General features: G+C 55.3%; 3 protein-coding genes across 9 annotated transcripts in view; 2 read left to right on the forward strand and 1 right to left on the reverse strand.

Moving 5' to 3' along the window:
- Positions 1 to 4: 4 nt before the first annotated feature.
- On the forward strand, positions 5 to 14413 carry UBE3B (ubiquitin protein ligase E3B). 2 transcript variants are annotated; one of them, XM_072983557.2, is made up of 29 exons: positions 5 to 159; positions 738 to 791; positions 1299 to 1440; positions 2127 to 2298; positions 2499 to 2619; positions 3008 to 3067; positions 3340 to 3444; positions 3559 to 3655; positions 4121 to 4206; positions 4431 to 4513; positions 5142 to 5247; positions 5400 to 5520; positions 5970 to 6147; positions 6595 to 6764; positions 7265 to 7432; positions 7830 to 8001; positions 8168 to 8286; positions 8463 to 8577; positions 9029 to 9128; positions 9447 to 9566; positions 9954 to 10130; positions 10264 to 10374; positions 10894 to 11031; positions 11545 to 11610; positions 11772 to 11830; positions 12220 to 12402; positions 12585 to 12696; positions 13231 to 13323; positions 13552 to 14413. In XM_072983557.2, the coding sequence occupies exons 4-29, from the start codon at positions 2138 to 2140 to the stop codon at positions 13741 to 13743; spliced, it is 3213 nt and encodes a 1070-aa protein (XP_072839658.2). In that variant the 5' UTR covers positions 5 to 159; positions 738 to 791; positions 1299 to 1440; positions 2127 to 2137; the 3' UTR covers positions 13744 to 14413. The 2 variants fall into 2 exon arrangements, with proteins under 2 accessions (XP_072839658.2, XP_072839659.2); XM_072983558.2 differs by lacking the exons at positions 5 to 159; positions 738 to 791; positions 1299 to 1440; ... (1 more) ...; positions 2499 to 2619; positions 3008 to 3067 and having other exon boundaries at positions 3399 to 3444; positions 3563 to 3655.
- A 420-nt stretch (positions 14414 to 14833) lies between these two features.
- Positions 14834 to 18924, reverse strand: MMAB (metabolism of cobalamin associated B). 4 transcript variants are annotated; one of them, XM_078381835.1, is made up of 9 exons: positions 18715 to 18924; positions 18105 to 18157; positions 17621 to 17714; positions 17330 to 17387; positions 17158 to 17230; positions 16517 to 16614; positions 16221 to 16285; positions 15522 to 15641; positions 14834 to 15355 (listed from the first exon to the last, which is right to left on the reverse strand). In XM_078381835.1, exons 1-9 carry the CDS (start codon positions 18837 to 18839, stop codon positions 15268 to 15270), a joined length of 774 nt encoding a protein of 257 aa, XP_078237961.1. In that variant the 5' UTR covers positions 18840 to 18924; the 3' UTR covers positions 14834 to 15267. The 4 variants fall into 4 exon arrangements, with proteins under 4 accessions (XP_078237961.1, XP_078237960.1, XP_020657573.3 ...); XM_078381834.1 differs by having other exon boundaries at positions 15522 to 15701; positions 18715 to 18923; XM_020801914.3 differs by lacking the exon at positions 15522 to 15641 and adding an exon at positions 15642 to 15701 and having other exon boundaries at positions 18715 to 18918.
- A 63-nt stretch (positions 18925 to 18987) lies between these two features.
- The window catches only part of MVK (mevalonate kinase), a 69329-nt gene continuing 62595 nt past the window's right edge, over positions 18988 to 25721 (forward strand). For 2 of the 3 annotated variants that reach the window (XM_078381832.1, XM_072983562.2), the window contains exons 1-10: positions 18988 to 19124; positions 20410 to 20504; positions 20878 to 21025; positions 21393 to 21540; positions 22159 to 22314; positions 22940 to 23043; positions 23338 to 23383; positions 23929 to 24019; positions 24482 to 24598; positions 25098 to 25251. In XM_078381832.1, the coding sequence (XP_078237958.1) occupies positions 19115 to 19124; positions 20410 to 20504; positions 20878 to 21025; positions 21393 to 21540; positions 22159 to 22314; positions 22940 to 23043; positions 23338 to 23383; positions 23929 to 24019; positions 24482 to 24598; positions 25098 to 25251 (1069 nt within the window). In that variant the 5' untranslated portion in view covers positions 18988 to 19114. The remainder of the gene's footprint in view (positions 19125 to 20409; positions 20505 to 20877; positions 21026 to 21392; positions 21541 to 22158; positions 22315 to 22939; positions 23044 to 23337; positions 23384 to 23928; positions 24020 to 24481; positions 24599 to 25097; positions 25252 to 25721) is intronic. The other variant, XM_020801915.3, reaches the window with a different exon arrangement.

Consider the following 25721-nt stretch of genomic DNA (forward strand, 5'->3'; position numbering starts at 1 on the left):
GGGGGAGGGGCCAGAGAGAGAGAGAGCGGGCTAGAAGAAGGGAGACTTACGGGCCGGCGCCGCTCTCTTATTCCGCCCCTCTCCCTTCTCTATGGTCCCGGCGGGCGGTCCTCCTCCTCGGAGCCCTGCGGGGACGGCCGGGCGGAGGCGGCGCGGGAGGTGAGCCCGGGGTGTGTGTGTGTGGGGGGGGGGAGGGAGTGTGTGTGTGTGTGTGTGTGTGTGTGGAGGGAGGGGGGGAGGAGAGGGGAGGGAGGCCTCACGGGTCGCCCACTACAGTGGCCATCATCCCCAGGGGTGGAGCTGAGCGGGGGTCGGGGAGCCCCTTCCTGAGCCTCCCCTTGGGGATAACACGACGACCCCGCGAGGTAGGACGCCTCCTCCCGTGTCACGCCAGGCCATGGACCTCCGGGGGGGGCCCCGCTCAGCCGGGAAAGGGCCCCTTTTGGGACGCTCATGGGACTTGTAGTCCAAGAAAAGGAAAGCTTTCTGGCTGGGCGGTGGAGTTTCCCTCGAAGAAGACTCGAGATTTGAACCCAAGACTCTCATGTCTGAGGTGCAGCAATCCTAACTCTCTCCCCCCCCCCAGCTTCTCAGCCTCCAAATATATGGGACGGCATAGCCCATCATCCCCCACCCGTCCCCCTCCAGCCATGCGGACTGTAGTTCCATGCCTTTTTATTTTATTCTTTTATTGAATAAATATTGAAATATTTTTATCCCGCTTTCCTACTTAAAAGGGACCCAAGGCAGCTGAAAGCGTGGAAAAGGACAGTATTCAAAAGCTACAAACAGTAAGTATACAAATATTTCTAAAAATGAAACAAGTACCTTTATTGAAAAAGGTTAAACGAAATCAAGACTGAAAACACATTCAAAAGCACCAGAGCACAACAATCCAGCCTGGGGGTGAGTTAATTGATGGAACTCACTGCCACTGCATGGCCTGGTGAGGGCTACCATAGGATCCCTGCCAGCCCTGTATTTCTAAAATGATGATAATGATGATCCTTAATGAACTACTGTACTGGATACCTCAGAGGTCGAGGTCTCTGGCTGCGAAGCCAGAGGCTGGGAGTTCGAATCCCCCCCGGGTGCCTGCTTGACCGGGGGGGTGGGCTGGATGACCCAAAGGGTCCCTTCCAGCCCCTGCCATTCTTACTGTCCCTATTACTGAGTTGCAAGGTTTTAAAGGGGGATGGGATCAATCTGTGCAGCCCAAGAAGGCGATCGATATCGTGTCTGTTCTTGAAACCCTCTGGTTCTTTGTCCTGTTTTCTCTCCCTTCGGTTCCGATCCAGTGAGGAGCGTTGACCTCCAGCCCTCAGGAACGCAGTTCTCTTGTCCTGCAGCCACAAAAGCAGGCTTCGAACAGCAGGCGTGAGCCATGTCTGTGGCCGGGTGATCGCCGGGTAGTTCTTCTGCCAGAAGCATCTTCTTGGGGTGAGTCTAGCCTTAATTTATTTTTTTTAATGAGAGGAGCTGATCGTTTTTGTTCCTGTTTCTCTCAGGTGAGGAAGAGTTTCCTTTGGTTCACATTTTAAGCAAACCTTCGAGTTTCATGCAGAACATCCTTCCCTTTGGTGTTCTTGGCAGCCCCTAAATATTGTGCGTTTCTCGGCTCGAAGTGCATGTTAAAATATGCCGGTTAAGGGAAAGCTATACAGAAATGTGAGTTTGGGGGGCAGAGAAAGCCACGGTTCATACATTTGACCCCGCACGTGCAAAACGAGGGGACATCAGTTCAGGATTTAACAGAGGCAAAACATGCCTGACTCAGAAAATGATTCATGTCTCTGTCTCATCTCTTTCTTTTTGGTATTTCTCAGGTGGGAAAATAAATCTGCGCCCCTCTCCAGAGGGTTGCTGGGGAAGGGGGCGAGAGGGGCCCAGCAACTCTGCTGCTGCCGGGGGGGGGGGGTATTCTGACCATTTTCACCCAGGAGGGTGGCTTTTTCCAGCCCCTGCTCTGACCACTAGGTATCCCACACCAGGCCTCGCAGCTTAACCTTGCAGATCTCCCTAAACGTTGAGCGGCCTGCCTGTAACGCGCCTTGGAGGCCATCTGCAGGTGGGGGGGCCAAACGTGGGTTTCTGCCCTATTCCCCCCTTTTCTCTTCCCTCGACAGGAGAGGCCAACATGTTCAGCGCCTCCCAGTCGTCCAAGGCCCAATTCCTTGACAAAGCGCGCCAGGCCCGCGAGGAGCGCCGGGAGCTGAAGGAGCGGGAACGGGCCGCCGTGCAAATCCAAGCCCTCGTCCGGAGGTTTCTGTGTCGCTGTCGACTGCAGCGGGAGATCAGGTGGGCTGAAAGGGGGGCTCACGGGGCGCTGGGAGAGGATGATTCCCTGCCTCCCCAGTCGTGGCTCTAGGGTCTTCTAATCTGGAAGACGGGAGTCTGGCAGGGGAGAATTTCTCTCTTGCTGCTCCTGCAGGTGCCTCCTCCTGTTTGGGCGGCTTGATATTCCTCCACCCACCTCCTTCCTACTCTTTGCTTCCTAGGAGAGAAGTGGATGACTTTTTTGACATCAACAGCGCTGGAGCTGGTAAGAAGACAGCCCTTTCGATCTTCAGAATCGCCCGGAAGCTGCTCTTTGTTTTCCGTGTGCAAGATGACAAAGAGGTGGGTACTGCCGTTCCATCACCATCTCAGCCTTCTCGAGGACACACACACACACCCGGTGCCCCGTGTCCCCTGCATCTCAGCCCTTTCCCGACAGAAACGGCCGTGGCAGCCGCGTGGACAGGGCTGGGGCAAAAGGAGCAGAGAGTCCAGTGGCAGCTTAAAAATTTGAGATCACTTTTGTTGGGCCTAAGCTTCTGCCCCCTGAAAGAGGGGCTGTTCTGGAGGTCGGGTGGGTGAATGCAGAAGTCAGCTCCTGAGAAGGACGGATGGAGGGATGGCTCCCACATGTTTGGGAAAGGTTTGTCCCCCAGGGACGCTCAGAACAAGCCAGGAGAAACCCATGTCAGTCGTTCCCATCCTGAAGTCATTTCCGCCTTCCTTACAGAGATTTGAGAAGTTGTGTCGTGCTGTCCTTAACAGTATGGATGCCGAGAATGAACCTAAGGTGAGCTTGAGGCTCCTGCTATTTCTCAAGAAGGTGGAATGTTTGTGAATATTCCGAAACCTCCTGGTGTCCTCATCCAGCCAGCTTTCCTGCTGGGCGTGCAATATTGCCCTGAATGATGGGGGTGACCCAGTGTTTTCTCAGTGCTGTGGTTAAGAGAGAGTCTCTCTCTGTCTCTCTCTGTCTGTCTGTGTGTGTCTCTCTCTCTCTCTCACACACACACACACACACATGAGAATTGTCACCCTCTCCTTCTCGTCTTCTGCCCGCAGGTGTGGTATGTGTCGCTAGCCCTTTCGAAGGAGCTCACGCTCCTGTGGATCAAGCAGATTAAAGACATTCTGTGGCTTTGCTGTGAATTTCTGAAGCTCCTGAAGGTAGGGGTTGATCCGTTTTGCTGTGCGTGCATGTGTTTTCCCTTTGTTGTGACTCGGACGTTTCATGCCTCTGGTGTCCCTTTTCCCTCCTCCTCCCACCCCCACCCCTTCTAGCCAGACATTTTGCAGGATTCAAAGCTGGTGAATTTACATCTGACCATGCTGGTCACCTTCACGGACGCGTCCACCTGGAAGATACTGAGAGGAAAAGGTGCGCTGTCTCTCTCTCTCTCTCTCTCTCTCTCTCTCTCTCTCTCTCTCTGTCTTCCTCGGTTCCTGTGACCCGCTGGAACTTTGAGGATTTTTAATATAGTTTTTTTTAGCAAGATGCAAACATGAATAGGTTTCTCCAAATCAGAATAGGTTCCTTAAAATGCAGTTTTTTGTTGAAATCTGATTTGATCCATGTTGACATTGGTTTTTTTTTTTAATTTTAATGCATTGATCGCCTCAGTTTAAAATATATTATACCAATTCTGGTGTAATTATTTTTTTGAGTTTATTGCTATTCTCGGTGTGTTTTTCTTTTCATGTGCTTGTTGTGCTTTTATCAGGGTAACCCCCCCCCCCAAGAACAGAGTAGTTCACCAATGGGGCCGTATATCAATTTAAGAAAGAAAGAAACAAAGAAAGAAAGAATCAGCTGTATTTTTCCCCTCTGTGGTGTCTTTTCCAGGGGAAACCTTGCGACCCGCCATGAACCACATCTGTGCAAATATTATGGGGCATCTCAACCAAAAAGGATTTTATTCTGTGCTCCAGGTTCGTTCCAGCTGCCTGTTTGTTCTCAAGGCCTCAGTGTCCTCTGTCTGCTTCTTCCTAACTCCTCAGACTTGTCCGGCCACGGTTTTTCCACACAAGCTTTTATGGGGGTGTGGCCGTTGCCCTTGCGCGTCTCCCGCGGGACAGCCAGCGCCCCATCTTTTGGGAAGAACAGGCTTCACCCTGCCGGTTTATATAGTCTTCTCTCTTTGCCTTCCCCCCAGATTTTGCTGACAAACGGCCTGGCGAGATCCCGGCCCTCGCTCTCCAAAGGGACCCTGACGGCCACTTTTTCTCTCGCATTGCGGTGAGATCGCTCAGCAGCAGGACTCGGGATGGGAGGCTTTTCCTCTCCACCTAAACTTGTCTCTCTACTGATTTTTGAAAGCATTCGGGGGATTCACGCATTCTCCGTGGACGGGAAATGCTACTCAGAAGGCCGATCACTCATCCGGAAGAGCGGCTGGGTAGATGCGGGCCAAGCCCATCTTCCGGGGAAAAGCGTGTGCCGTCACTAAACACGGCTGGGCTTTCTGCTTGGGTTTTATGGGGCTTTTTTCACCTCTAGTGGTTCTGCTTGGTGTCACGGATCCCACCCCTTTTTGAGCCTAAAGAGACCTGAAATAACCAGCGCTTGTTTGTAACTCGTCAGCCCTTCTGTTTTCCCAAAAACTCAGAAGTGACAGATTTGGAGCTGATACCCCGATTTTCCCATCTCTGTGCTATGCAGTGAAGGCTCTTTCAGGATTTCCAAGACCGTTGGGTGTTTCCCATAAGGTGCTGGGTTCCCTCTGACGCCATCGTGCTTTTCTTGCTAAGGGAACGATGCTTTTTAAAGCCGGAGAGAAATAGGAGTGTTGGAATATCTTCTTCTCTGTATTCCTTAAAGCTTTCTCTCTCTCTCTCTCCCCCCCCCCCTTTCGCTCCCTCCCCAGCCCTGTGGTTGCAGCTCAGTTTTCCGACAATCTGCTGCGCTCCTTCTTGATCCACATCATGTCTGTGCCAGCCATCATCACCCACCTCGCGACCCTCACGCCGGAGGTAAGGGATCCCTCCCGGCCAGGTGGTTGAAAGGATTCAGATCCCCTGGCCTTTCATCCTCAGATACCTTGGAAGCTAACACTCAGCTAAGGAGAAACACAAGATTTAATTCCGAAGGATGCTTGGCCATCAGAACCCTCTCTTCCTTTCAGCGCCTGGCGGTGGTGGAGCAACACGATCTGCTGCGGAAGTTCATCTTGTTCTTGAGCCGAGAGGAGCCGTGCCGAGACGTCTGTGTGTGTTTGGAAGGGAGCCACGTGCTCTGCCTGCTAGGTAGGCCCAAGCCCCATCGTTGCTAGACATGGCTCGCCATCGTTGCACGCCGTTAGGGAACGCACGTGAGCACATAGGGGTGTGTACGTGGGGCGTGAAAGAGCATGCCTTGCTTTTGCAATGGTAGCCTACAGCTGGCCCTGGGTTGCCCAATTATATAGAAGATGGCCATGAAGAAACAGCTGGGGAAGATCACAGCTCAGCATTCAAGTTCTTAGTCCTTAAGGTTGCGAAGAACGCTTGAAACGTATGAGCAATGGGTGGGAGATGTCAGAAGCAGAAGGGCCACCGAAGAAGGGTTTTCAGGGCCAGGAGGGCCCCGCGGCTTCGCCGCGTGCTGCAGAGGGTTGCAGGGCACCAAAAGGGGCAGCTCATCTGTTTTAAATGGCCAAAGAAATGGGCTTGGTTTCCCCAGAGCTGACCCACGGCTGCCGCCCTTCTCCTTGCAGGCAACCTCATCTACCTGGGGTCACTGAACGACAAGGTGCTGGAGGAGGAGACAACACACTTTGTGAGTGTCCTCATCCAGATGCTGTCGTACTGCCAGAAGTACGTCTCGCAGAAGAAGTCCAACCTCACCCACTGGCATCCGGTGCTCGGCTGGTTCTCCCAGACTGTGGATTATGGGTAAGCCCCACCGCAGACGTGGCAGAGCGGCGCAGCTCGTGCGGACGGGCAGAGGGCCCCTCCCCATGGGTTTTGGGGGGGAAGGAGCCAGGCGTCTGAAGAGCAGGGAGTCCATTTCAGCCCATGGGCCCAATTCTGTCCCAGAGACATCCTTGGGAAGGGAAGGGCCACCTGGCCGAGGGCAGAGCCAAAGCTGCTGGCTTGCTTTAGCCGAAAGCTCTTCTTAAAGGCCAGTCAGGGCGTCCTCGGGAGAAGCCTTTCCCTTTCTCCGAGAAAACGGGGACCCTCCTAGGGTTCAGGGAGCCCCGCTTTGCTCCCTCCCGGCCCCACGAAGGCCGCCCCTCCAGTGGCTCCTTGCCTGTGGTTCGTCTGGTCGGAGGAACGTCTCTCGCGCTCCTGCGCTGAGCCCTGGGCACTGCTTTTCCTCTCCCCCCCCCCGCCTTGCAGCCTGAACGAGTCGATGCCCCTCCTCACCAAGCAGCTGCAGCACCTCTGGGGCGTCCACCTCATCCGGATCCTCTTCAGCGACGTGCTCAGCAAGAAGCTGCTGGAGAACCCGGAAGCCGCTCGCCCTCCGGCCCCGGCCTCCTCCCCGCAGAACAGCCTGCCCATGAAGAGTCGGTATCGGAGCAGCCAGGGAAAGGGGCTCCCTTCCAACCACCCCCCCCACTCACTCTCCCACTTCCCCCAGGCTGGATTGCTGGGTTATCCTGCAGAAATTGGGATCCTTCCCTGCAACCCCCCCCCCCAAATTTAAAAATAGGTCACAGGGTCCCCCCTCCCCCGCCCTGCAGGTTTTTCAAAACCAGAAATGCAATTCCACCCACTTCCAGCTGCCGTTTTTTGCATGATTCGGTGATCTTTTGCACCCGTGAAAGGGTTCTCGATATCAGACCACGGCAGCCCTACCCTGCCAGAATTTGCAATCCAGTTTCGGCTGTGTGTGCTATAACTTTTGCAAGTTTCACCACTTTAAAAAGTTAGCTTTTTTTAAAAAAAAAATAGCATCCCCCAGCCAGCCTGGCGACCTCTTAACGAGTTTCGTAGTCTGAAAAAAGAGTTTCAGGTGTTCTGGGTCAGAGCGGCTCGGGGTGACGTCCTCTCTGTTTCGTGGCAGACCTTTTCAAGCGGGCCTTCCAGAAGTCTGCGTCCGTCCGGAAGATCCTCAAGCCCGTTGGTGGCAAGCGGGTGGATTCGGCCGAGGTCCAGAAGGTCTGCAGCGTCTGCGTCCTCTACCAGATGGCGCTCACCACGCTGACGCAGATTCGGCTGCAAATCCTGACGGGTGGGTTTCGGCCTCCCCTTCTTCGCCTGGCCTGGGCTCCTGTTTCCGGCTTCGGCTTTCAAGGGCCGCTCCTTCCTCTCCTCCAGAAACCGGCTTTCTCTCCGATCGTGCAGAACTGATCAGCAACAGGGGTCACTTTCTCTGTGTGGTGCTGATAACCTTTGTCTTGTGCCATGAAGGTGGCCTCTGACATACGGCAACCTTAAGATGAAGGATCTCCAAAAGAGAAAGCTTGTGGCTTTCCTTTAGGGAGTCCGTCCGTCGTGTCGTTGACCTTCCTCTTTTCCTGCTGCCTTCCACCTGCAATGCTAGCTCTCTAGAAGCTGGGGTTTGGGGGTGCGTGTCGTTTGGCTCGACACCTTCTGATTCTCGGCCCCCATTTCTTTCTTTGCTGTAGGTCTGACTTACCTGGATGACCTCCTCCCCAAGCTGTGGGCCTTCATCTGCGAGCTCGGCCCCCAGGGGGGCCTGAAACTCTTCCTGGAGTGTTTGAGCAACGAGACGGAGGAGTCCAAGCGCCTCCTGGCCATGCTGACGCTCTTCTGCGACTGCTCTCGCCACCTCGTCACGTAGGTCACTCCCCAGCGAGACTGTTGGGGCGCAGCGTGCATGCATGTCTGTGTGTATGTGGGGGGGGGAGAGAACCCTTGAGTTTGGAAAGGTGTGGGGTTTCTCTTCCTGATGGGAAGACAAGGCAAGCTGGTCCCTTTTCCTCTCCCCCGTTCTCCTTGCTAGGATCCTCGACGACATCGAAGTCTACGAGGAGCAGATCTCGTTCAAACTGGAAGAGCTGGTGACCATCTCCTCTTTCCTGAACTCCTTCGTGTTTAAGATGATCTGGGATGGAATTGTTGGTAAGTCGGGACCGGAGGGGGTCGTGGGGGGCAGGCCTGGCTTTTCCTGCCGGACTTTGCCCCGTCCTCTGCTCACACCGGAAGAGAACCTTTTGGCCCTCCCGGCTGCGCTGCCGCAGTTCGCTTTGTGAACCGGACGTGCGTGTTTTTTTTCTTCTCTTTTTCTCTCCCCGCAGAGAGCGCGAAAGGCGAGACCCTGGAGCTCTTCCACTCGGTCCACGGCTGGCTGATGATTTTGTACGAACGGGACTGCCGGCGGCGCTTTGCTCCGGACGAGCACTGGTTGCGCAAGTAAGCGCCCCTTCAAAGGCGGCGGCTCCGCGGAGGCTTTCCCTAACCAAAAACGTGGTGGTAGGAGAAAGTCACTTTTCCACACTGAGACCCCCTCCTTCCCTTCCGGTCTCCCTTTCCTCTCTTTCTCCTTGAACCGGAGACGGTTCTCTTCCAAGCCTGTGTCGCCGGTGCGTTCGGTTCGCCCCTTTGGGCTTCCACCGCGATTCTTCAAGGTCGCCTGTGGCCCTCTCCTTTTCGCACAGAGGGATGTGAAGACCCAAAGAAGGGCCTCGGATCCCCAGCCTTCCACCCCACGCCCCCAGGATCCTGGTTCTGCTTGGGGGTCGCTGTTCTGCAAAAGGGCCGAGCGTCTCTCCTCTTAGCCACAGAGGTCCAACTTTCCTGGCAAACCCTCTTCTTCTGACCTCTGGTTATTTTCACTCTTTTTTATTTTCTTCTTTTTTTAAAGGGATCTCAAGCCCAGCTTGCTCTTTCAGGAACTCGATAAAGACCGGAAGCGAGCCCATTTTATCTTGCAGTACATTCCCCACATCATCCCCCACAAAAATGTGAGTGGAAACCAAAGCCGGGAGGGCGGGCCACGGGGAACGGGTGGCTAACAGCGGGATTCCTACCGGAATCCCAAGAAAATGATTCCGATTCTACAGCGACAGGCACTAAAAAAGCAGTGGCTGAATATCTGACTTAAGAGGCTAAGCTTCGGGCTCAGGCTTTGGTGAACCTCCAGGGATGGGAGAGCCTTCCAAGAAAGCCACTTTTATTGAACGGTTCTTGACAATCCTCTGCGGTTCGAACCCAGAACCTTGTCATGGAGGTTGAGAATTTTCTTCTTCCCCTTTTTTTCCCCGGGGGGGGGGGGAACGCAGAGGGTTCTTCTTTTCCGGAACATGGTGACCAAGGAGAAGGAGAAGTTGGGGCTTGTGGAGACCAGCTCAGCCTCGCCTCACGTGACCCACATCACCATCCGACGGTCGCGCATGCTGGAGGTGAGCGAGCTGAGCTTCGTGTAGTGATGACGAAGGATAAAGGGCAGCTCCTTTGAGGGTCCGATTTCTGCCGATCCCCTTCCATTTCGATTTGCTAAAAACCCAGCGCTTTAGTACCTGAAGCAAGGGATTCAGGAGACGGGGGTTTCGTCGTGCAGCCAGGATTCAACAGGGTTTGGGCTCCAGGGTTGTCGGTGGGCGGAACGGGGGCCTTTTCACCCGCCCGCCTTTCCCAGACTGAGGAAGCGAGAGGGAGTCCCCAGCAGGGAGTCCCCAGCAGGGAGTCCCCTCCTGTTCGCGAGGCCTTTCAGCACACCCACGGACAGACAGACACACGGGTCTTCTGACCGGCTCCCTGTTGCCGCGTTTCCCCCCCTTCTCTCCCAGGACGGGTACGAACAGCTGCGCCAGCTGTCCCAGAACGCCATGAAGGGGGTCATCCGGGTGAAGTTTGTGAATGACCTGGGAGTGGATGAGGCCGGCATCGACCAGGACGGGGTCTTCAAAGAATTCCTGGAGGAGATCATCAAGAAGGTCTTCGACCCGGCCCTCAACCTGTTCAAGGTATCGGCCCCCCTTGGGCCCACGCCCTGACCCTGGCCCGATGGGGCAGACGGGTTTGGAATGGTCAACTGAGGACTGGGCGGCGGTTGACGCTTTCTCTCTCTCATATATCTGCTGCTCTGTTGTTTTTCAGACCACCAGTGGCGACGAGAGGCTGTACCCATCCCCGACGTCGTACATCCACGAGAACTACCTCCAGCTCTTTGAGTTTGTCGGGAAGATGCTCGGGAAAGCAGTCTATGAAGTAAGAACAGAATGAACCCCTCAGGGCAAGGCTTCTCTCCCTCTCTCTCTCTGTCTCTCATAGTTTTTTACCCACCCCTGTCTTCCTTCCACGAGCTGGAGGTGGTATCCGTGTCTCTCCCCCTCCTCACAACATCCCTGTGAGGTAGATCAGGCAGAGGAGGTATGGCAGCCCCCAGACCCTCCCATCAGTTCAAGGAAATTGGCTGAGCTGTGTTTTTTTTTGCACTCCGGCGCCCCAAATTCTCCAGGTTGTCCCAAAACCACAAAGACCAGCAAACCTCTTATTTTCTGTAAGCTGGCAGCGGTTGGGGTGGGGCAGAGAGGTGGAGAGGAAGCGGTGAGTGTCCAGAGTGGCTGGGAGCCTGGCAGAAGTTCACAGGTGGGCCTTTCGAGAAGGTGGCTTAGGAAGGATTTTGCGAAGGTCTCTCCCCAGCGCTCAGATCGTGACGACAGGTGTGCATGCGTGCATGTGAAGCCCCTTTCCTCTTTCTACTGTATCCCTTCCCTCGCCTCACAGGGAATTGTGGTGGACGTCCCTTTCGCCTCTTTCTTCCTGAGTCAGTTGTTGGGCCACCACCACAGCATCTTCTACAGCTCCGTGGACGAGCTCCCTTCGCTGGATTCGGAGTTCTATAAAAACCTGACCTCCATCAAGGTTCGGTCACACAAGCTCTCTCTGGCGGGGCGGGAAGGGTGGGGAGACGAGACCGTTGTCGCTCTGCCCTCACGGAGCCCGTGCAGCCGGAAGGGCCCTTCCTGGTGGCCGTGGGTGGGCGCAAGGAGACCGCTTGAACACCACGTTGGAAATGCATCATCCTGAATGCAGATGTTGTGCCGGGATTGAAACTTTTAGAATTTTAATTTCTGTGGGTCATGATAATGGGCTCAAGTGACAGGAAGCCAGATTTGGGTTGAATATCACAAAAAAACACTTCCTCACTGTTAGAGCAGTACGAAAGGTAGTGAGCGCTCCAGCGCTGGAGAGGCCGTCAGAAGAACTTTAGACCACCCTCTGGCCGATCTGCTTGGATCTGGATTCCTGCCTCGAATAGGGGGGTGGGGTTGGACTGGATGGCCTTCGAGGCCCCTTCGGGCTCCATGATTCTAGGATTCTGAGGGTGGATCCCCTGATTTTTACCCCTGATGACCCCGGCTTTCCCCTTCTCAGCGTTACGACGGCGATATCGGTGATCTGGGCCTGACTCTCTCCTATGATGAGGACGTGATGGGCCAGGTGAGGGATCCCCGGAATCTTTGTCATCCCCCCCTTTTGCTGCTCAGATGGGAGAAGACGTGACCCGTCTTTTGGAGGGCGAAGGGAATCCTTGGCGACCCCAAAGGCCACGAGTTGAGTTGCTTGTTTTTCTCCTTTTTTCCCCCTCCCTTTCGCACCAGCTGGTTTGCCACGAACTTGTGCCCGGAGGGAAGACCATCCCGGTCACGAATGAAAACAAGTAAGTGTTGCCCCGTGTTCTTTTCTTCTGCAGCTCTGAAGTCGGGCGTCCTCGTTTCTCTGTTCCAAACTTAGCTGACAGTGGGATGTTTTATGGCTCAGCCATCCCTCAAAACGGGTGGCCCGAAGGGGTGGATCGCGTCCACCCGGATGTAGAAACCGGTCGCTTAGTCTCCCAAGAAAACCAATAAGGTTTGAAAAACAGGAGAACGAGGAGGCAAGAGGGGGCATCCCCTGCCTGGAACCGCACAGAGACTTCGTACGAGACTCTTAAAGACGAACGAGGCTGACAGCGTGGGGTGGGCGGAAGAGGAGGAGAGAGGGTTTGCGCGGTGGATCGCCTCAACTCTCCCCCTGCCTGGCAGCCACTTCCTCTCCCCCCTTTGGCAGGATCAGCTACATCCACCTGATGGCCCACTTCCGCATGCACACCCAGATCAAGAGCCAGGCGGCCGCCTTCATCGGCGGCTTCCGCTCCATCATCCGGCCGGAGTGGATCCACATGTTCTCCGCGCCCGAGCTGCAGCGGCTGATCTCGGGCGACAACGCGGAGATCGACCTGGAAGACTTGAAGTAAGGAGGGAGGGGGCAGAAGGGGGGGGAGAGGGAGTGGGGGCAGAGGGGGGGAGAGAGACAGGGGGCGGGCCTCCTTCCGCTTGCTTTGAACCGAAGGTGTGTGTGTGTGTGTGTGTGTGTGTAGGGTGTGTGTGTCTCGAAGGCTTCTGGTGACCCCCCTCCCGTCTCTCCTCTTTCAGGAAACACACCGTGTATTACGGGGGCTTCCACGGCAGCCACCGGGTGATCATTTGGCTGTGGGACATCCTGGCCAACGACTTCAACGCGGACGAAAGGGCCATGTTCCTCAAGGTGAGAAGGGCCACTCGGGCGGTCCGTGGCTCCTCTGTGCGCGTAAGGGTGTGTGTCCCGTCCCCCGTCCCCCCCCCAAGAACGTGTATGGACTACCTACGAACGAGCGATGTCTGTCCTCCATCCCAATGGGATCGCCTCTGATTTTGGAAGCTCAGGAGGGTCAGGGCAGAAAAGGAGCCCCCCCAAGCCCTGCCTGGGTTCTGAGAGAGAATCCTGCCTGAGGCCCTGGGGAGCTGTGGTGGCTGCCAGCCAGTGCTGACAACACTGGGCCAAGGTGTGTGTATATGTGTGTGTGTGTGTGTGAGAGAGAGAGAGAGAGAGACGTAAGAGTCATTCTTTCCCTTGGAATGGGACTGCCTCCCACCTTCATTACTCAGAGAGGGTCATTCAGTAGAGACAGGTCGCTAGGCTGCATATCAACAGCTCTTTCCCTTTCCACGCTCTGTTTGCCTTCCCGTTGGGGGAATGATCTTGGATGATCCGGCGGGATCCTCTCCCGAACCGAATCCACCTCTCCTTTCTGACGTCCAGTTTGTGACCAGCTGCTCCCGGCCGCCCCTCTTGGGCTTCGCCTACCTCAAGCCTCCCTTCTCCATCCGCTGCGTGGAGGTCTCAGACGATCAGGTGCGTGGCCGCCTGGAACGGGCGAGGGCGACTGCGCCCCTCGGGGCGTCGCGATGCCCGGGTGGTGTTTCTTTGGAAGTCAGGGGCGCCGGATCCACTTCCGAGGGGCCCCATCCCAGCTGGCCAAGGCCAGGAGGCCAACACGTCTTGGGTTCTGCATGACCCCGAATCCCCCCACCCTGCCCGTCTTGTAACCCCCCGGTCCCTGTGGTTCTCTCCCCCCCCCAGGACACGGGGGACACCCTGGGCAGCGTCCTGAGAGGCTTCTTCACCATCAGGAAGAAGGAGCCTGGCGGGCGCCTCCCCACCTCCTCCACCTGCTTCAACCTCCTGAAGCTTCCCAACTACAGCAAGAAAGGGGTCCTGCGGGAGAAGCTGCGCTACGCCATCAGCATGAACACCGGCTTCGAGCTCTCGTAGCCCCTCTCCCGGCCGGGCCTCGGCGCTCCCGGCGGGAACCCCCGGTGCCTGCCCTTTTGGCCCGCCGGCCGGGCAGGGCTTTCCGGGAGCTTTGGCGGCAGAGAGGGGCTGGGGAGAGGGGGAGCCCCCCACGAAGGGAAGGGGCGCAAACTGCTGTGGGAGAGGAGCCCGGCCGGGCGGCAGCGGCCAGACGCTCCCGTTCTTTGAACAGCAGCCGGTCTGCGGTTAGAGGTCGCCTCGGGAGCAAGCCCTGGGAAGTCCAGCGTGGCGCCGGGGAGCCCGTTGCTCCGAACATCTCCCTGAACGGGGGACACTCCTTCTCAAGAGCCCCACGAGCAACTGAGGAGCCCACGGGTGGGGCGGTCCTTTTGGGGGGGAGCTCCCCCCCCCCAGTAACAGCCTCACAGGCATTTTTTCGTTTGGTGAAGGAGTGGGAATTTGCTGTGTTTTCCCTGCCACGGATCCTGGAGCCAAGCCCTCCCGTGGACTGGGGGCCCAAGGCCTCGGCTTGTGGCCGCCAGCCGGGCTGACCGTTTTCCTCAGGACAAAGGGCGGGGGGTGCCTGGTTTGCCTCCAAAGAAAGGGGGTCCCTAGCGTCCACAACGCTTTCGTCACAAAGCCCCCAAACTTGCTCTCTCTCAGAAAACGCTATAAAGTGTGGTGAACACGACCTTGGTGTCCTGGGAATTCCATTGCCTGCCCTCCTCTCCTGGGAGGGCCCAGATTTTTTTGTTTTGCACCAGAAGGTTTCATCCTTTCCCAGATTCAGCCACGAACAATAGAGGGGCTTCTCAGACCGTTTTGGACCGACCCCTGACCATCAGGAATCCACTCGTCTCCTCGGGCGCCCTGTGAGCTCTCCCAGCAAGCCGTGAGTGGCGTTCAGGGAAAGGCACGTTGGGTGGTCCCGGGACGAACCCCTGCGTGGGAAGTCGCCGATGGGTCCCAGGCCAGAGATTTCCCCCTCCGGCCACCTCTGGAGCAGATCCTGGCTCGTTTTCTAATTCTGGAGGCCTGCGACACCTGCCCATCCTTTGGCCCCGATGCACCCTGGTTCTTAATCTTAGCAGAGAGAAACCGATGCAAAGGCTTCTTTTAAGAATGATTGTTAATGCTTCTTTGGGGGGGGGGGTCACACTCGTGTGAGAGGAATCAGGGTCAGGAGGGTTACACATGAGAGATACATAGGCGCCCTGCGCACCAGATCAACACGCAAACAGTTGGCCACAGCCCGGCGACAAACAGAAGCAAACCCAACTTACTGACGTGTACAAACTGTGAAAGAGGCGGGTTAATCCTATGCCTTTTCCTGTTCAAGCCAGCTCTGCTTCTAAGTGCAAACTGTTCCATCTTGTCTGTTTTAGCCCTCAATGTCAATGGTTCGGGGTTCTTTTAATTAAGGTGGAGTTACAGGGAAAGGGGCTGAGCCCCTGAAGCTGAATGCTAACCCCAAAGACCTCCCACGATGGTTGAAGGTGTGAACGGTAGCTCCGTCCCTCTTTTGGCCTTCCAGGGCGTCCCTTCTTACACGTCTGGCCTCACGTAGATCATCTCTTTCTTCCCTTCTTTGTGGGCCGCGTGACGGGCCAGGACGAACAGGTAGTCGCTTAATCTGGAAACGGGAGGACCAGGGAAAAGGTTAGAAGCCCCCCCCCACACCTCTCTGTGCGCAAGAGGGACAGGCGGAAGGTGGCGGCGGGAGAGGGTTCGCCCTGAGAAAGACCACCCCGCCCCCCCCCCCAATCTCAGGGCAGTGGTGACCGCATCGGGGGCCTTGCTGGGAAACCAGTAAAAGAGACAACCAGCCACATCTGGGCTTCCGTTGCACAAGCAGATCAGAGGAGGTCGGTCCAGGACAAGCAGGCTTGGTCCTTGTCCAGCGTGCAATTCCACTGTACCTGTTCAAATATTTGGCCACATTCGCATCTGCTTCTCCTGCTTTCACCAACGGGACGACACTGCGGGGGGGGAAGGAAACACACAGGCCAAGGTCACCCTCTTCACGCTAGCCCCACACGTTCACGAGGGGCAAACGCTTGGCTTGCACAGCACCCACAAAGCAAAGGGCGTTTTGGCTGTATCAACGCCTGGGGGCTTAGACCACCAAGACCCCTTCACTCTGGCCGGCCTCTGGGCGCTTTAAGCCCACCTGTGCTTCACGCATGAGACGGATCTCTGCCTAGATTGTGCAGGATTCGGAAGGTCTTCTAGGAGAAAGTACCGGGTGCATAAACCCTGGCCGACCCAAGCGGGTGCTGTTTTGCCCCCCCCCCAATACACACAGCCCAGAGTCACTTAGCCGCCAGGAGGATGTGCGACAGTTTTCAAACCACATCTTGCGCAATATTATTATTATTTTAACCTCAAGCCCACCATTTTCTCAAAGTCAACATCGGGGCTGCAGGGAGAGTCTGGTGTCTCAGAGTCAGCTCTTGACCTCTCCCAGGGTGGGGTGAGGTTGGGGGGGTCCCACTTACCATCTTTCGGCTCTGCGACAGATGGCTCGGGTCAGGTGAAGCGTGGCACTGCTTTTGCCCCCAGACTGAAACGAGAGACACCATGGCTCGTACAAAACCGACTTGTGCGTGTCTGGGGAAGTGTCCTCCCGCCCCCCCACCCGAGGGGAGGGGACCTCTTTCGGCCCTCTTTCGGCACTCTTGAGAAGGCGCTTCGGAACTTGGCAAAGGGAGGCCAGGAGGAAAACGGGGAGAACCGGCCGCGTCGTTGGGAAGAAGGTGCCAGCCCCCACCCCCCACCCCCGGAGACCACGTACGGGCAAAATGAAAGCTCGGAGGGGAGGGAACTGGTCCGTGTATCTGTCAATCCAGGCTTCAAGCTCCAGAACGGACTGCTCGCTGAACGTCGTCCGTCCTGCGGAGAAAGAGAGGACCTGGTTGAGAAAAGTCGGAGTTGCCAAGTAGCGAGCGGAGGAGCGTGCGGCTTTTCTCCTCTTGCTGTGGGCTTGGAGGCACGGAGGAGCGGGCCATGCTGCCAGAGACGATGCAGGCCGAGCCCCGTGTGGGTCTCCCGCTTGCGTTCCAACGCTCGGCTCTGAAAAGGGCCTCTCTGAGCATGCACAGATTGTTTCTAACCACCGCACCCCTGAGCACCCACAAGCAAGAAGCACACATTTATGGGCCTGCCGTTTGAAAGCCTCCAAGTGCCGCAATCTGGCCCAAAGTCAACCCGTCGGGTTCTGCTCGGACCCTGCCCTGCGGCCGCCGTGACTCGTGTTCCACAGAAGAAAAGTGTGATGCACATTTAATGCATTAATTGATCTGCATAAAAAACATGGCCATGCTTAGGGCATTTCCTGGGTCCATGTGTATCTCAGGATTCATGCTGGCAAAGTGATCCTGGAGGGCTTTTTAAAAAAAGGGGATGTGTGTGTGTTGATGGTGCATTTTTAATTACTTAAGTGAGATTCCCTGGCGGAGGAGACGGGCGTTGCCACGTTAGCACCGGCATCTTGCAGAACACACTGGACCTACAAAGAAGCAAAAGCGAAAGCAGCGCATGTACGGGACCGCCTGGGATCCGCTCCTGTCTGGGATCTGCGCGTTGGGGACCCAAGTTTCGGTCTTACCCTGTGAAGTTCCTCCATGAAAGTGTGGCCACTCTCCTCCCCAAACTCTGCACATAATCTGAAACAAAAGAGAAGGTGTTTCATCTCAGGGGGTAACGGGCCCGCTCGGCTCCAGTGGCAATTCGCCTTCAGCAGGGCTGGGCAAACGGGAACCTGTCTGAAACCCGTGGTGCGAACCCACTGTTCTCCTTGAAGAAGGGCAGCCGTGATCCTGGAGGGGAGGGTCTCGTAAGGCAGAATTCCTCAGAGACATTCTGACCCACGGGGGGAAACCACGGCTCGGTCGGTTACCCTACGGCTGAATTCAGTTCGTCCAGCGTCCCCAGGGCCTGGAAGATCTCGTCATCCTTCGCTCTCCTCTCACCAGTGAAGGTGCTGGAAAATCCTTTAAAAGGCAAAAGAGGAGAGAGAGAAAAAACCCGAATAATTCGCAACCACATACCCATGCCCCTTGCTCATCATCATAAGCCTCATCCTCTAAATTGCTAAAGATTTTCATTGGACCGATATGTTAAAATACCACCACCCCTAATTGTCTTGGAGAAAAGCTGCATTTTAAGGGCCTTCTGTTTGAAAAGTTTTCCATAATTTTCTTTTCCTGGCCGTTGACTGTGATCCAGACCAGATACACCACATCTCTGTGGCTTCTTTGGTAAGGATTTTAAAAGGTTGGGTGGGTTTTGTAGGGCGAGGATCTCACAAAAGCAGCTCTGGCGAGACTCCCAAGATCTTGCAGGGCCGGCGTAATGAATGCTTCGGCTTCCGCGACTCTTACCTTTATCTCCGGTTTTCGTGTAGATCTTTGGGAACCGCCTGGATTCCTTCTCACTGCAGAAGGAACACAGAGCGTTAATCCAAGGGGAAAAAAAGATCTCAATAAATATATAAATAAACTTTTGCCTTTTCTTCCTGCAATTCTCCTACGGATGATTAATTAACTTGTTCGCCTCACCATCTTTGAAACACCAGCCCCACAAAGCAAGTAAAGAAAGAGAAAGCAAGCGAATATTGAGGATATTCTGTGGGCGCTGCTTTTACTGAAGAGGCGAGGGCAGGGTAGGGGGCACAGGGAGGGACCCCCTTTCATCTCAACACATGGGTTTTGTGATCCTTTCCTCCCTCTCCCATCTTCCTGCTAAAGGGACCCGGGCTTTGCACAAAAATCATGCACCTTTTGTTAAGTTGCAATGTGCAGCTAGGGCTCATTCTTAGACTTTGCATCCATTCAATGTGACACTTTTATTTATTTATTTATTTTTCCACCCAGACTTTGCAAATGTCAACATTGCACTTCCATTTTTTATTTCCCACCCAGACGTTTAAACGCCATTTAGCCCCTCGCTTTCCTTAATGACCCCTCTTTTCAAGCCTGGGCATGCGCAGACCTGCTGGGGGAGACTCCCTTGGGCGGCTCGGCCCGATCCTGGCTCATCCTGGCCTTCCAAACGGCCCACGGAGGGGTCCTGATCCTGCCCAGGCAGCGCCGGGCGCAAAAAACCCCCGTAGCCATGCTTGGTCCTCCTGGAGGGAAACGAAGGCCGAATCCGAGCTGGCCAAGTTTGTCCCTTCGCCCGAGCCGTCGCCGATGCCGCCTCCGCCTCCGCCTCGTGCTCGCTCCTGATTGGGCGAGGCGCGCCGGGGTGACTGAGGCGACGCCGCCCGCGAGAGGGCGGATGGGGACGCGCGATTGGGTGGAGCGCACGGGGCGGGCCACGCCCCTTTGGAACGCCGGGTGGGTGGCGGGTTCTGCGCGCGCGGCTGGACTCACCTGGCGGGGCGGCTGCGATGGAGGCAGGTGAGTCGGGGGGGGGGGTCCTTCCCAGGATGCCTTGCGCGGAGCAAAAAGGGAAGGGGGGTGGTCTTTTTTGGGGGGGGTCAAGGAGGGGGATAAAAGAGGGGGGCAAGTGCAAAAGAAATGGTTGGGAAATGGAGCAAGGGGGAGGTTGTGCAGGGCTAGGAGAAGCCCCCCCCCAAAAAATAGGCCCTTCTGCAGCCTGGCATCCCTTGGCCAAGGTCTAGGAAACCCCCCCCCCCCCAGGTAGGGCTTCCTTGTTCCGAAGGGGGGGAGATGAAGAGAGAGTGCCCCTGCCCCAGGAGGCTCTGCTCCATCTCCTGTGGTTAAGCACAAAGGGGGGGGGGTTCAGGTGGGTTGGCGTCTCGCCCCCCCTTCCCAGACCCGGGCAAGCAGGTGCCCCCAGGAAGCCCCCAGAAGGGCGTGGGACCCCCCCACACACACACACAGGCCTCCCACACAGCTTGGCAGAGTTCTCAGTCAATACATTTTGGGTTCCCCCCTCCCCCCAAGCTTATGGTCACCAGTGGTTAGGATATAAAGCTAGACTGCCCTTCACTTTGGAGGCTCTGGATAGCTGTGGTATGGAACAGCTGGCATTCGATATTCGATTCGTATCTCAATGGGTTGGGCTGTTTGGATCCTGCAGATCAGATTCTCAAGCCATAGGAGTGCTTTTCTGACTATCTATCTATCTATCTATCTATCTATCTATCTATCTATCTATCTATCTATCTATCTATCTATCTATCTATCTATCTATCTATCTATCTATCTATCTATCTCTCAAGCCCCCCCCCCCCCGTCAACTGATGGGTTTGGTGTCCAAAAATTCCCCTGGAGGAAAAAAATGTCACTCTTTGGGCTGCTGGGTGTTGCTGCACAGAGAAAGGGGGTGTTTCTGGCAGGTGTCCTGAGCGAGGGAGAGGTTCGGCAACTTCAGCGGCAGGCAGGAGGAGCTGCGGGGAGCAGTTTCGGCTTAAGAAATCCGGTTAAAACAAGAGGGTGACACAACATGCTGTTGAAGGCAGCTGGGGAGGAGGTGCATGTGGGTGGGAAAATTCGTAGTTTCGTCCCTCGCCAACACCTCTAGCTCAGAATCCATCGCTCGCTTCCCCTGCAGCTTCTTCTATGAAGGAAGCTCTAATTTTACAAGACACATTTGTACTTAAGCTAACTAATTGTAGGGAAAGGAGGTTTTAAACAATGCAACAGAATAGCTGGGCAGTTCTGGTTGCTTGAACCTTTCGTATGCATATGGATTTTTCTTCTTCTTTTTTTTTCATAGGGGACATCCAGGGAGAAATGTTGAACAAAACTCTGGTGGTTTCGGCTCCGGGGAAAGTTATACTTCACGGTGAACATGCTGTGGTCCACGGCAAGGTAAGTTTTTTGGTTGCTGTCTGAGGTTGGAAAAGTTACTTTCATGGACTAAAACACCCATCATTCGCCCAGCTAGCGCAGCCTCTTTCTTAGAGGAGTTTTAGAGAAATACACCCCCCCCAAAAAAAATCAGAAGACCAGAATCTTAGGTCGTGCCAGATATATATATATGTTTCATGGATGATCCACTTATTATTTCACTTGTAGTCGTGCGTCCCCGTCGTCCGCGAGGTGCTTCATCGAAACGGAAAAGTAAAAGACACACAGGAGCCCTCTGGCATCTTAAAAACTAACCGGGTTTACTCGACGTGCGAGTTTTACTTGATCTTTAAATTGCTCCTGTTGTAATATGGTCCATGCTTCTGGAACACAGGCCGCTCTGGCGGTGGCGCTGAACTTGAGAACCTTCCTCCGGATGAGCCCTCGGGACGACGGGAAGATCTTCCTGCAGCTGCCGAATATCGGAGTCAAGTTGTGGTGGGACCTGGTGCAGCTCCAGCCGCTGCTCGACGCCTTTCCCGGTGAGCCCAGGCCATTTCTGGATTCCCTTGCCCTTCTGTGGTTTGCTCGGATCCATGGAGAGCTACAGGCAGGGTGTGTGTGTGTGGGGTGGAGGGATCAGTCCTGTGCTGGAGAGGTGTAGTTAATGGGGGGGGGATGGGGGTGGTTTGAACTCGTGGCTTTCCCACGGTCTACTCAGGATTGAACCAGTAACATTCTGGGCCAGGAAAAAGTGGAAACTGGTGCCTGGACAGCAAAGATTTCATTGAATAAAATTGCTCTGCTTTGGATCGTTAGAAAGGTTTAGAGAAAAGCAAGAAGGGGTGTGTGGTGTGTCTTAGGAGCCGGCGAATGAAGGGGTCTTCTCGGCCTTTGCTGTTTCGTCAGCAGACCGGACCGAATCCAAGCCCCCTTCCCCGGAACAGCTGGCAAGGCTGAAGGAGTTTGCAGGCACAGCGGACGGACCGGGAGAAATCCACGATGTCGCCACCGTCGCCTTTCTGTATTTGTACTTATCCGTCGCGGCCAAAAGCGGGTAAGAATACGTGCCTCCTGCCCTGTCTGCCAGGGTTTGCTGGTTTTCCCTGGAGGACGAGGATCTACAGAATCAATGAATGATGTGCTTTGTGATGCCACTTGGTACTAGCCCAGCGAGGTGGGGTTTGTAGGGGGGGGGGGAGAAGAGTTAAGTTAGAAAAAATTCTGGGATACATTCCGTAGCCCTAAACGGGTGACGGGACACCGGAGCCTTGCCGAGGAGGCTCCTCCCGTAATTTAGGATCACTAGTGATTTGAGATGATGGTTGTTGTAGTCCAAGAACACGTGGAGGGGCGCAGTTGGCCGTGTCCGCCTGAAATAGATTTAGCTTCATAGATACCATCTGTATATTTATTAAACGGCACAGCCGTTTCTTCTCTCCGTCAGGCTATTCTTTTAAAAAACAAATTTATTTATTTATTTTTTATTAGATTTATACTCAGCCCATCTAGACCAAAGGTCTACTCTGGGCGGTATGAAATGGAGTCCCCCCCCCTTGGAAAGTTTAAGCGCTGGGAAGTCCCCCACTCCTCCACGGTGGAATCAGAAGCCCCAGGGACGTGGTGGCCCCCCCTCCCCGCCTTGGTGGCTCTGTGACACGTGGTCTCTTTTCAGAGTGCTGCCGAGCGTGGACCTCCTGGTGTGGTCAGAGCTGCCCACGGGGGCTGGCTTGGGTTCCAGCGCCGCTTACTCGGTGTGCCTGGCGGCCGCCTTGCTGTCAGGGTGTGGCGTCGTCGGCTACCCTCTGGGGGAAGGCCAGTCCCTGGCAAGGTAAGCGCCCCCCGAGAGTCGAGGGGGTTGGGGAGGGAGAGGCACGGCCCCAAAGTGGGAGATGGGCAGAGGTCCCGTGGATCTTCCCCACTCACCCTGGGTCTTCGGGTGAGGCTTTCTCCCTGCTCCTAGGCTCCATGCTCCATATCTCTTTATTTTTTAAAAAATAACTTTTAGTGAAAAAGCTTCCTTTTGCTGCCTAGTATCAAAGCTTCAATTTTTTTAAAAAAAAATGGAGCTGTGTGAGGCCCCCATGAAAAGCACAGCAAAATTGTTGCCACCTTCTGCAACTTCTGATTTTTTAAATGTTTCAAAAGAAATGTGTGTAGGATTTGGGGGGGGGTCCAGGGAGGTGAGCGGGGGCTCGTTTGGGCCACCGGGGGCCCCATCCTGGCCTGCAGAGCCTACGCTCCCCACCCTGCCGTGTGCTGTGCAGAACTGCACCTCTGGGTCGTAGGAAGAGGGAACCACGGACAGGGCAGGGGGCTTTCCTCCCCCCGAGATAACAAAAGCTGCATTTCTTTGGCTGCAGAATCCTGGCGCGGAGCCGAGGGTTGGGGGTGACGGCCGCTTTCCAAGCCACTTCCTCTCTGAGCGGGCATTTCCCATTTTCCCCATCTTCCAGGTGGACGGAGGAGGAGCTGGACGTGATCAACAAGTGGGCCTTCCAGGGAGAGCGGGTAATCCACGGGAATCCGTCCGGCGTGGATAACGCCGTAGGCACCTGGGGTAGGCGTCCCCTTGCATTGACACACGACTCTTGGGTGGGGAAGCACAGGGCGACCGCTGTGGGGTGTTGCCCCTCGGAACTTCCTGCAAAATGATTTCGCCTTTGATGTGCATCCGATCGCCTCCCCTTGGTGGGTCTAGAATGAAGAAGCTGATTCAGGCCGCCTTCTCCTGATATCTCGTGAAAAACTAAGTTATTTTTACTCACTCAGGAGAAACAGAGCCTCTATGCAAGTTGTTTTCATTGCCATTTCCCCCCTTCTCTTTTTAACACCTCCTTCCCTCAATTTCCAGGCGGAGCCTTGAGATACCAGTCAGGAAAAATCACCCCACTGAAAAGGTACAATGAGCTGCCTGTAAAACTCTGCGTGGGGTGGAAAGGACGGAGGGAGACGTTCAGGGCCTTTAAAGTTAGCGTGGGAGGGGGGTTTGCTGTCTCTTTTGGAGAGGGTAAGATCCTTTAGACTCTGGAGGAGGGGGTGAACCCCAAGGGTTTGGAGAGCGATGCCAGTCCTCCCACTGGCATCAGCCTCGCCCCGGTCAGGAGAAAAGGGGAAGGCCGAACCTGAGACCGATGCACTCCGTCATAGAAGCCACCGTCTCGGGTGGTCCAGAGCCCCTCGCGACGGTTCCCAACAGGATCTCTCAGAGGCTGTGGGTTCGGTCGGGTCACCCGAAACCGGGCGCGACTGGACGGTACATCACAAGGGAAGCAACAGAGACATTGTTTTTCTGGATGACCACACCCAGATTCCCCTTGGCTGTGGATTCTGGGAGTTGTAGTCCCCCAAAGGCTTAGCACCTCCAAGGGGTGGATTAGAAGATTATGCTGGAGAGAAAGCGGACAACATTTCTTCTTTCTTTCTTTCCTCCTCTCCCTGGAAGGGTCCCTACGTTGAGAATTTTGCTGACCAACACCAAAGTGCCCCGAAGCACCAAGGCCCTCGTCGCGGGGGTCAGGGAGAAGCTTCTGAAGGTAGGGAAGCTTGTCTTTATCACAACAGTGTTTTATGGTTTTAATTGTGTTTCACGGGTGGCGTATGTAAGTTCTTAGCGGGGTTCCTCTCCTCCTTGGCCACTCCTCCCCTCTCCTCCAGCACGTGAGGATGGTTAAAAATTACTTCAATAAATCATAACACTTAATGAACAATGGCTTTTCCATTAATTGCCGCTGTCCAGGATGTGGATTTTATTGTATTTATAAATGCCTGTAATGTTTGTATTCATGGGCGTGTTGAGAAAACAGCGGGCGTTGTCTTAATGCCAAAGATGTCTTATGCCGGAGATGTCTTAATGCCAAAGAAAAGAAGCTAATTATTTGAATTGCACCTTTTTGCCGAGATGGTCAGAATTTGCACCCTAGTGGGACAGATCCGGCGCGGTCTCTCTGCTGTCCTCATCCCCCACCCTGCCCTGTCCTTTTCCACCCCCACTGCAGTTCCCTGCCATCATGGAGCCCGTCCTGATTTCCATCGACGCCATTTCTCGGGAGTGTGAAGGCGTCCTCGAAGCCATGGCTGAGGGTTCCTCACAGGGACACTATTCCGTTCTGGAGGTAAGATGGCCTCAGTCTCTGGCTTAGCCATTTCCCTGAGGACTAGGACCTTGCTTTTTAAATGCAAAGCGGACGTGGGAATTCCAGAAACCTGGACTCCACTCGAACCTGTTCTTGGGAAGCGGTTCTGGACCCTTCAGAGTTGCCATGTGCATGGGCTTTCACATACAGTTTTTAAAAACCCACTTCCAAAGAAAGAAAGAAAGAAAGATACCAGCATCTGCTCCGTGAAAGCCCCTCCTGCCGCCCTGGAGGTCAGGGGTCCCAAAGGGTCTGGCCCTCCCCGGAAAGATTGGAGGGAGAGGACCAGCCTGGGCAAGGAAGTTCCCCCCAGACAAAGCCGCATTTCTCCTCGGATCCTGACGCCCCAGTCCTTCTGGAGTAGCTGGAGATCCCCCCCCACCCCTGGGGTCCCCTCCACCCGCCCTCTCCGGCTCACAGCCCCGATGACGCCTCCGTCCGGGCGAAGGGCCTCACCTGCTCTCGTCTTCCCCCCCAGGAACTGGTCGACATCAACCAACACCACCTGGATGTGATCGGGGTGGGGCACCCCACGCTGGATCGTGTCTGCCAGGCCACCGCCGCCCTCGGCCTGCACAGCAAGCTGACGGGCGCCGGGGGAGGCGGCTGCGCCATCACGCTGCTGCGGCCCGGTAAGGATCGTCCGGCCACTGCCGCGCCTTTTATTTTCTAGTTTTTCCTTTGAGGTTCCTTCTGAAGGAAGTCTTGGGTGAGAGTGAGTCGGAGATGGAGCAGGGAAGCCGGGCTGGGGGGGGGGGGAGGGAATCCAAATCTTCGGAAATCCCTGGTCCTAGAAAAAAACAGTTTGAACCAAACCAGATACCTCCCGCAACCATTTTGCAACCTTTGTTTTCCTCATCTGTAAAACAGGCGTGGATCTGTAGGTATGGATGTGGGCGAGGTGTACATTTTCCATAGTAAGATAAAGGGGACAGATAGCAGCTTAATAAAAGTGACAGGGCCAGGATCCTGTTGCTAATCCACGCTCACGTAAGGGAAGGCCCGCAGCAAAAAGCCACTCGCTCACTAGGTGCCGGTGGCAACTCGGCGCGTGTGGCGATCGTACGGTGGGGCGCCAGGCCTAGAAGGCGACCAGCATCTT

The sequence above is a fragment of the Pogona vitticeps genome, chromosome 14 (assembly GCF_051106095.1).
Source record: "Pogona vitticeps strain Pit_001003342236 chromosome 14, PviZW2.1, whole genome shotgun sequence".
NCBI lineage: Eukaryota > Metazoa > Chordata > Lepidosauria > Squamata > Agamidae > Pogona > Pogona vitticeps.

Excerpts from the sequence above, each read along its gene's own strand:
- UBE3B (XM_072983557.2), top strand. The coding sequence starts at position 2,138 with ATGTTCAGCGCCTCCCAGTCGTCCAAGGCCCAATTCCTTGACAAAGCG. Across the intron at positions 7,433-7,829 it reads TCGGCTGCAAATCCTGACGG|GTCTGACTTACCTGGATGAC; the intron begins GTGGGTTTCGGC and ends TCTTTGCTGTAG. Across the intron at positions 10,375-10,893 it reads TCGGGAAAGCAGTCTATGAA|GGAATTGTGGTGGACGTCCC; the intron begins GTAAGAACAGAA and ends CTCGCCTCACAG.
- MMAB (XM_078381834.1), bottom strand. The coding sequence starts at position 18,839 with ATGGCTACGGGGGTTTTTTGCGCCCGGCGCTGCCTGGGCAGGATCAGG. Across the intron at positions 16,286-16,516 it reads TCCGAGCTTTCATTTTGCCC|TCTGGGGGCAAAAGCAGTGC; the intron begins GTACGTGGTCTC and ends CTCTCGTTTCAG. Across the intron at positions 15,356-15,521 it reads TCTCTTTTACTGGTTTCCCA|ATTAAGCGACTACCTGTTCG; the intron begins GCAAGGCCCCCG and ends TCCCGTTTCCAG.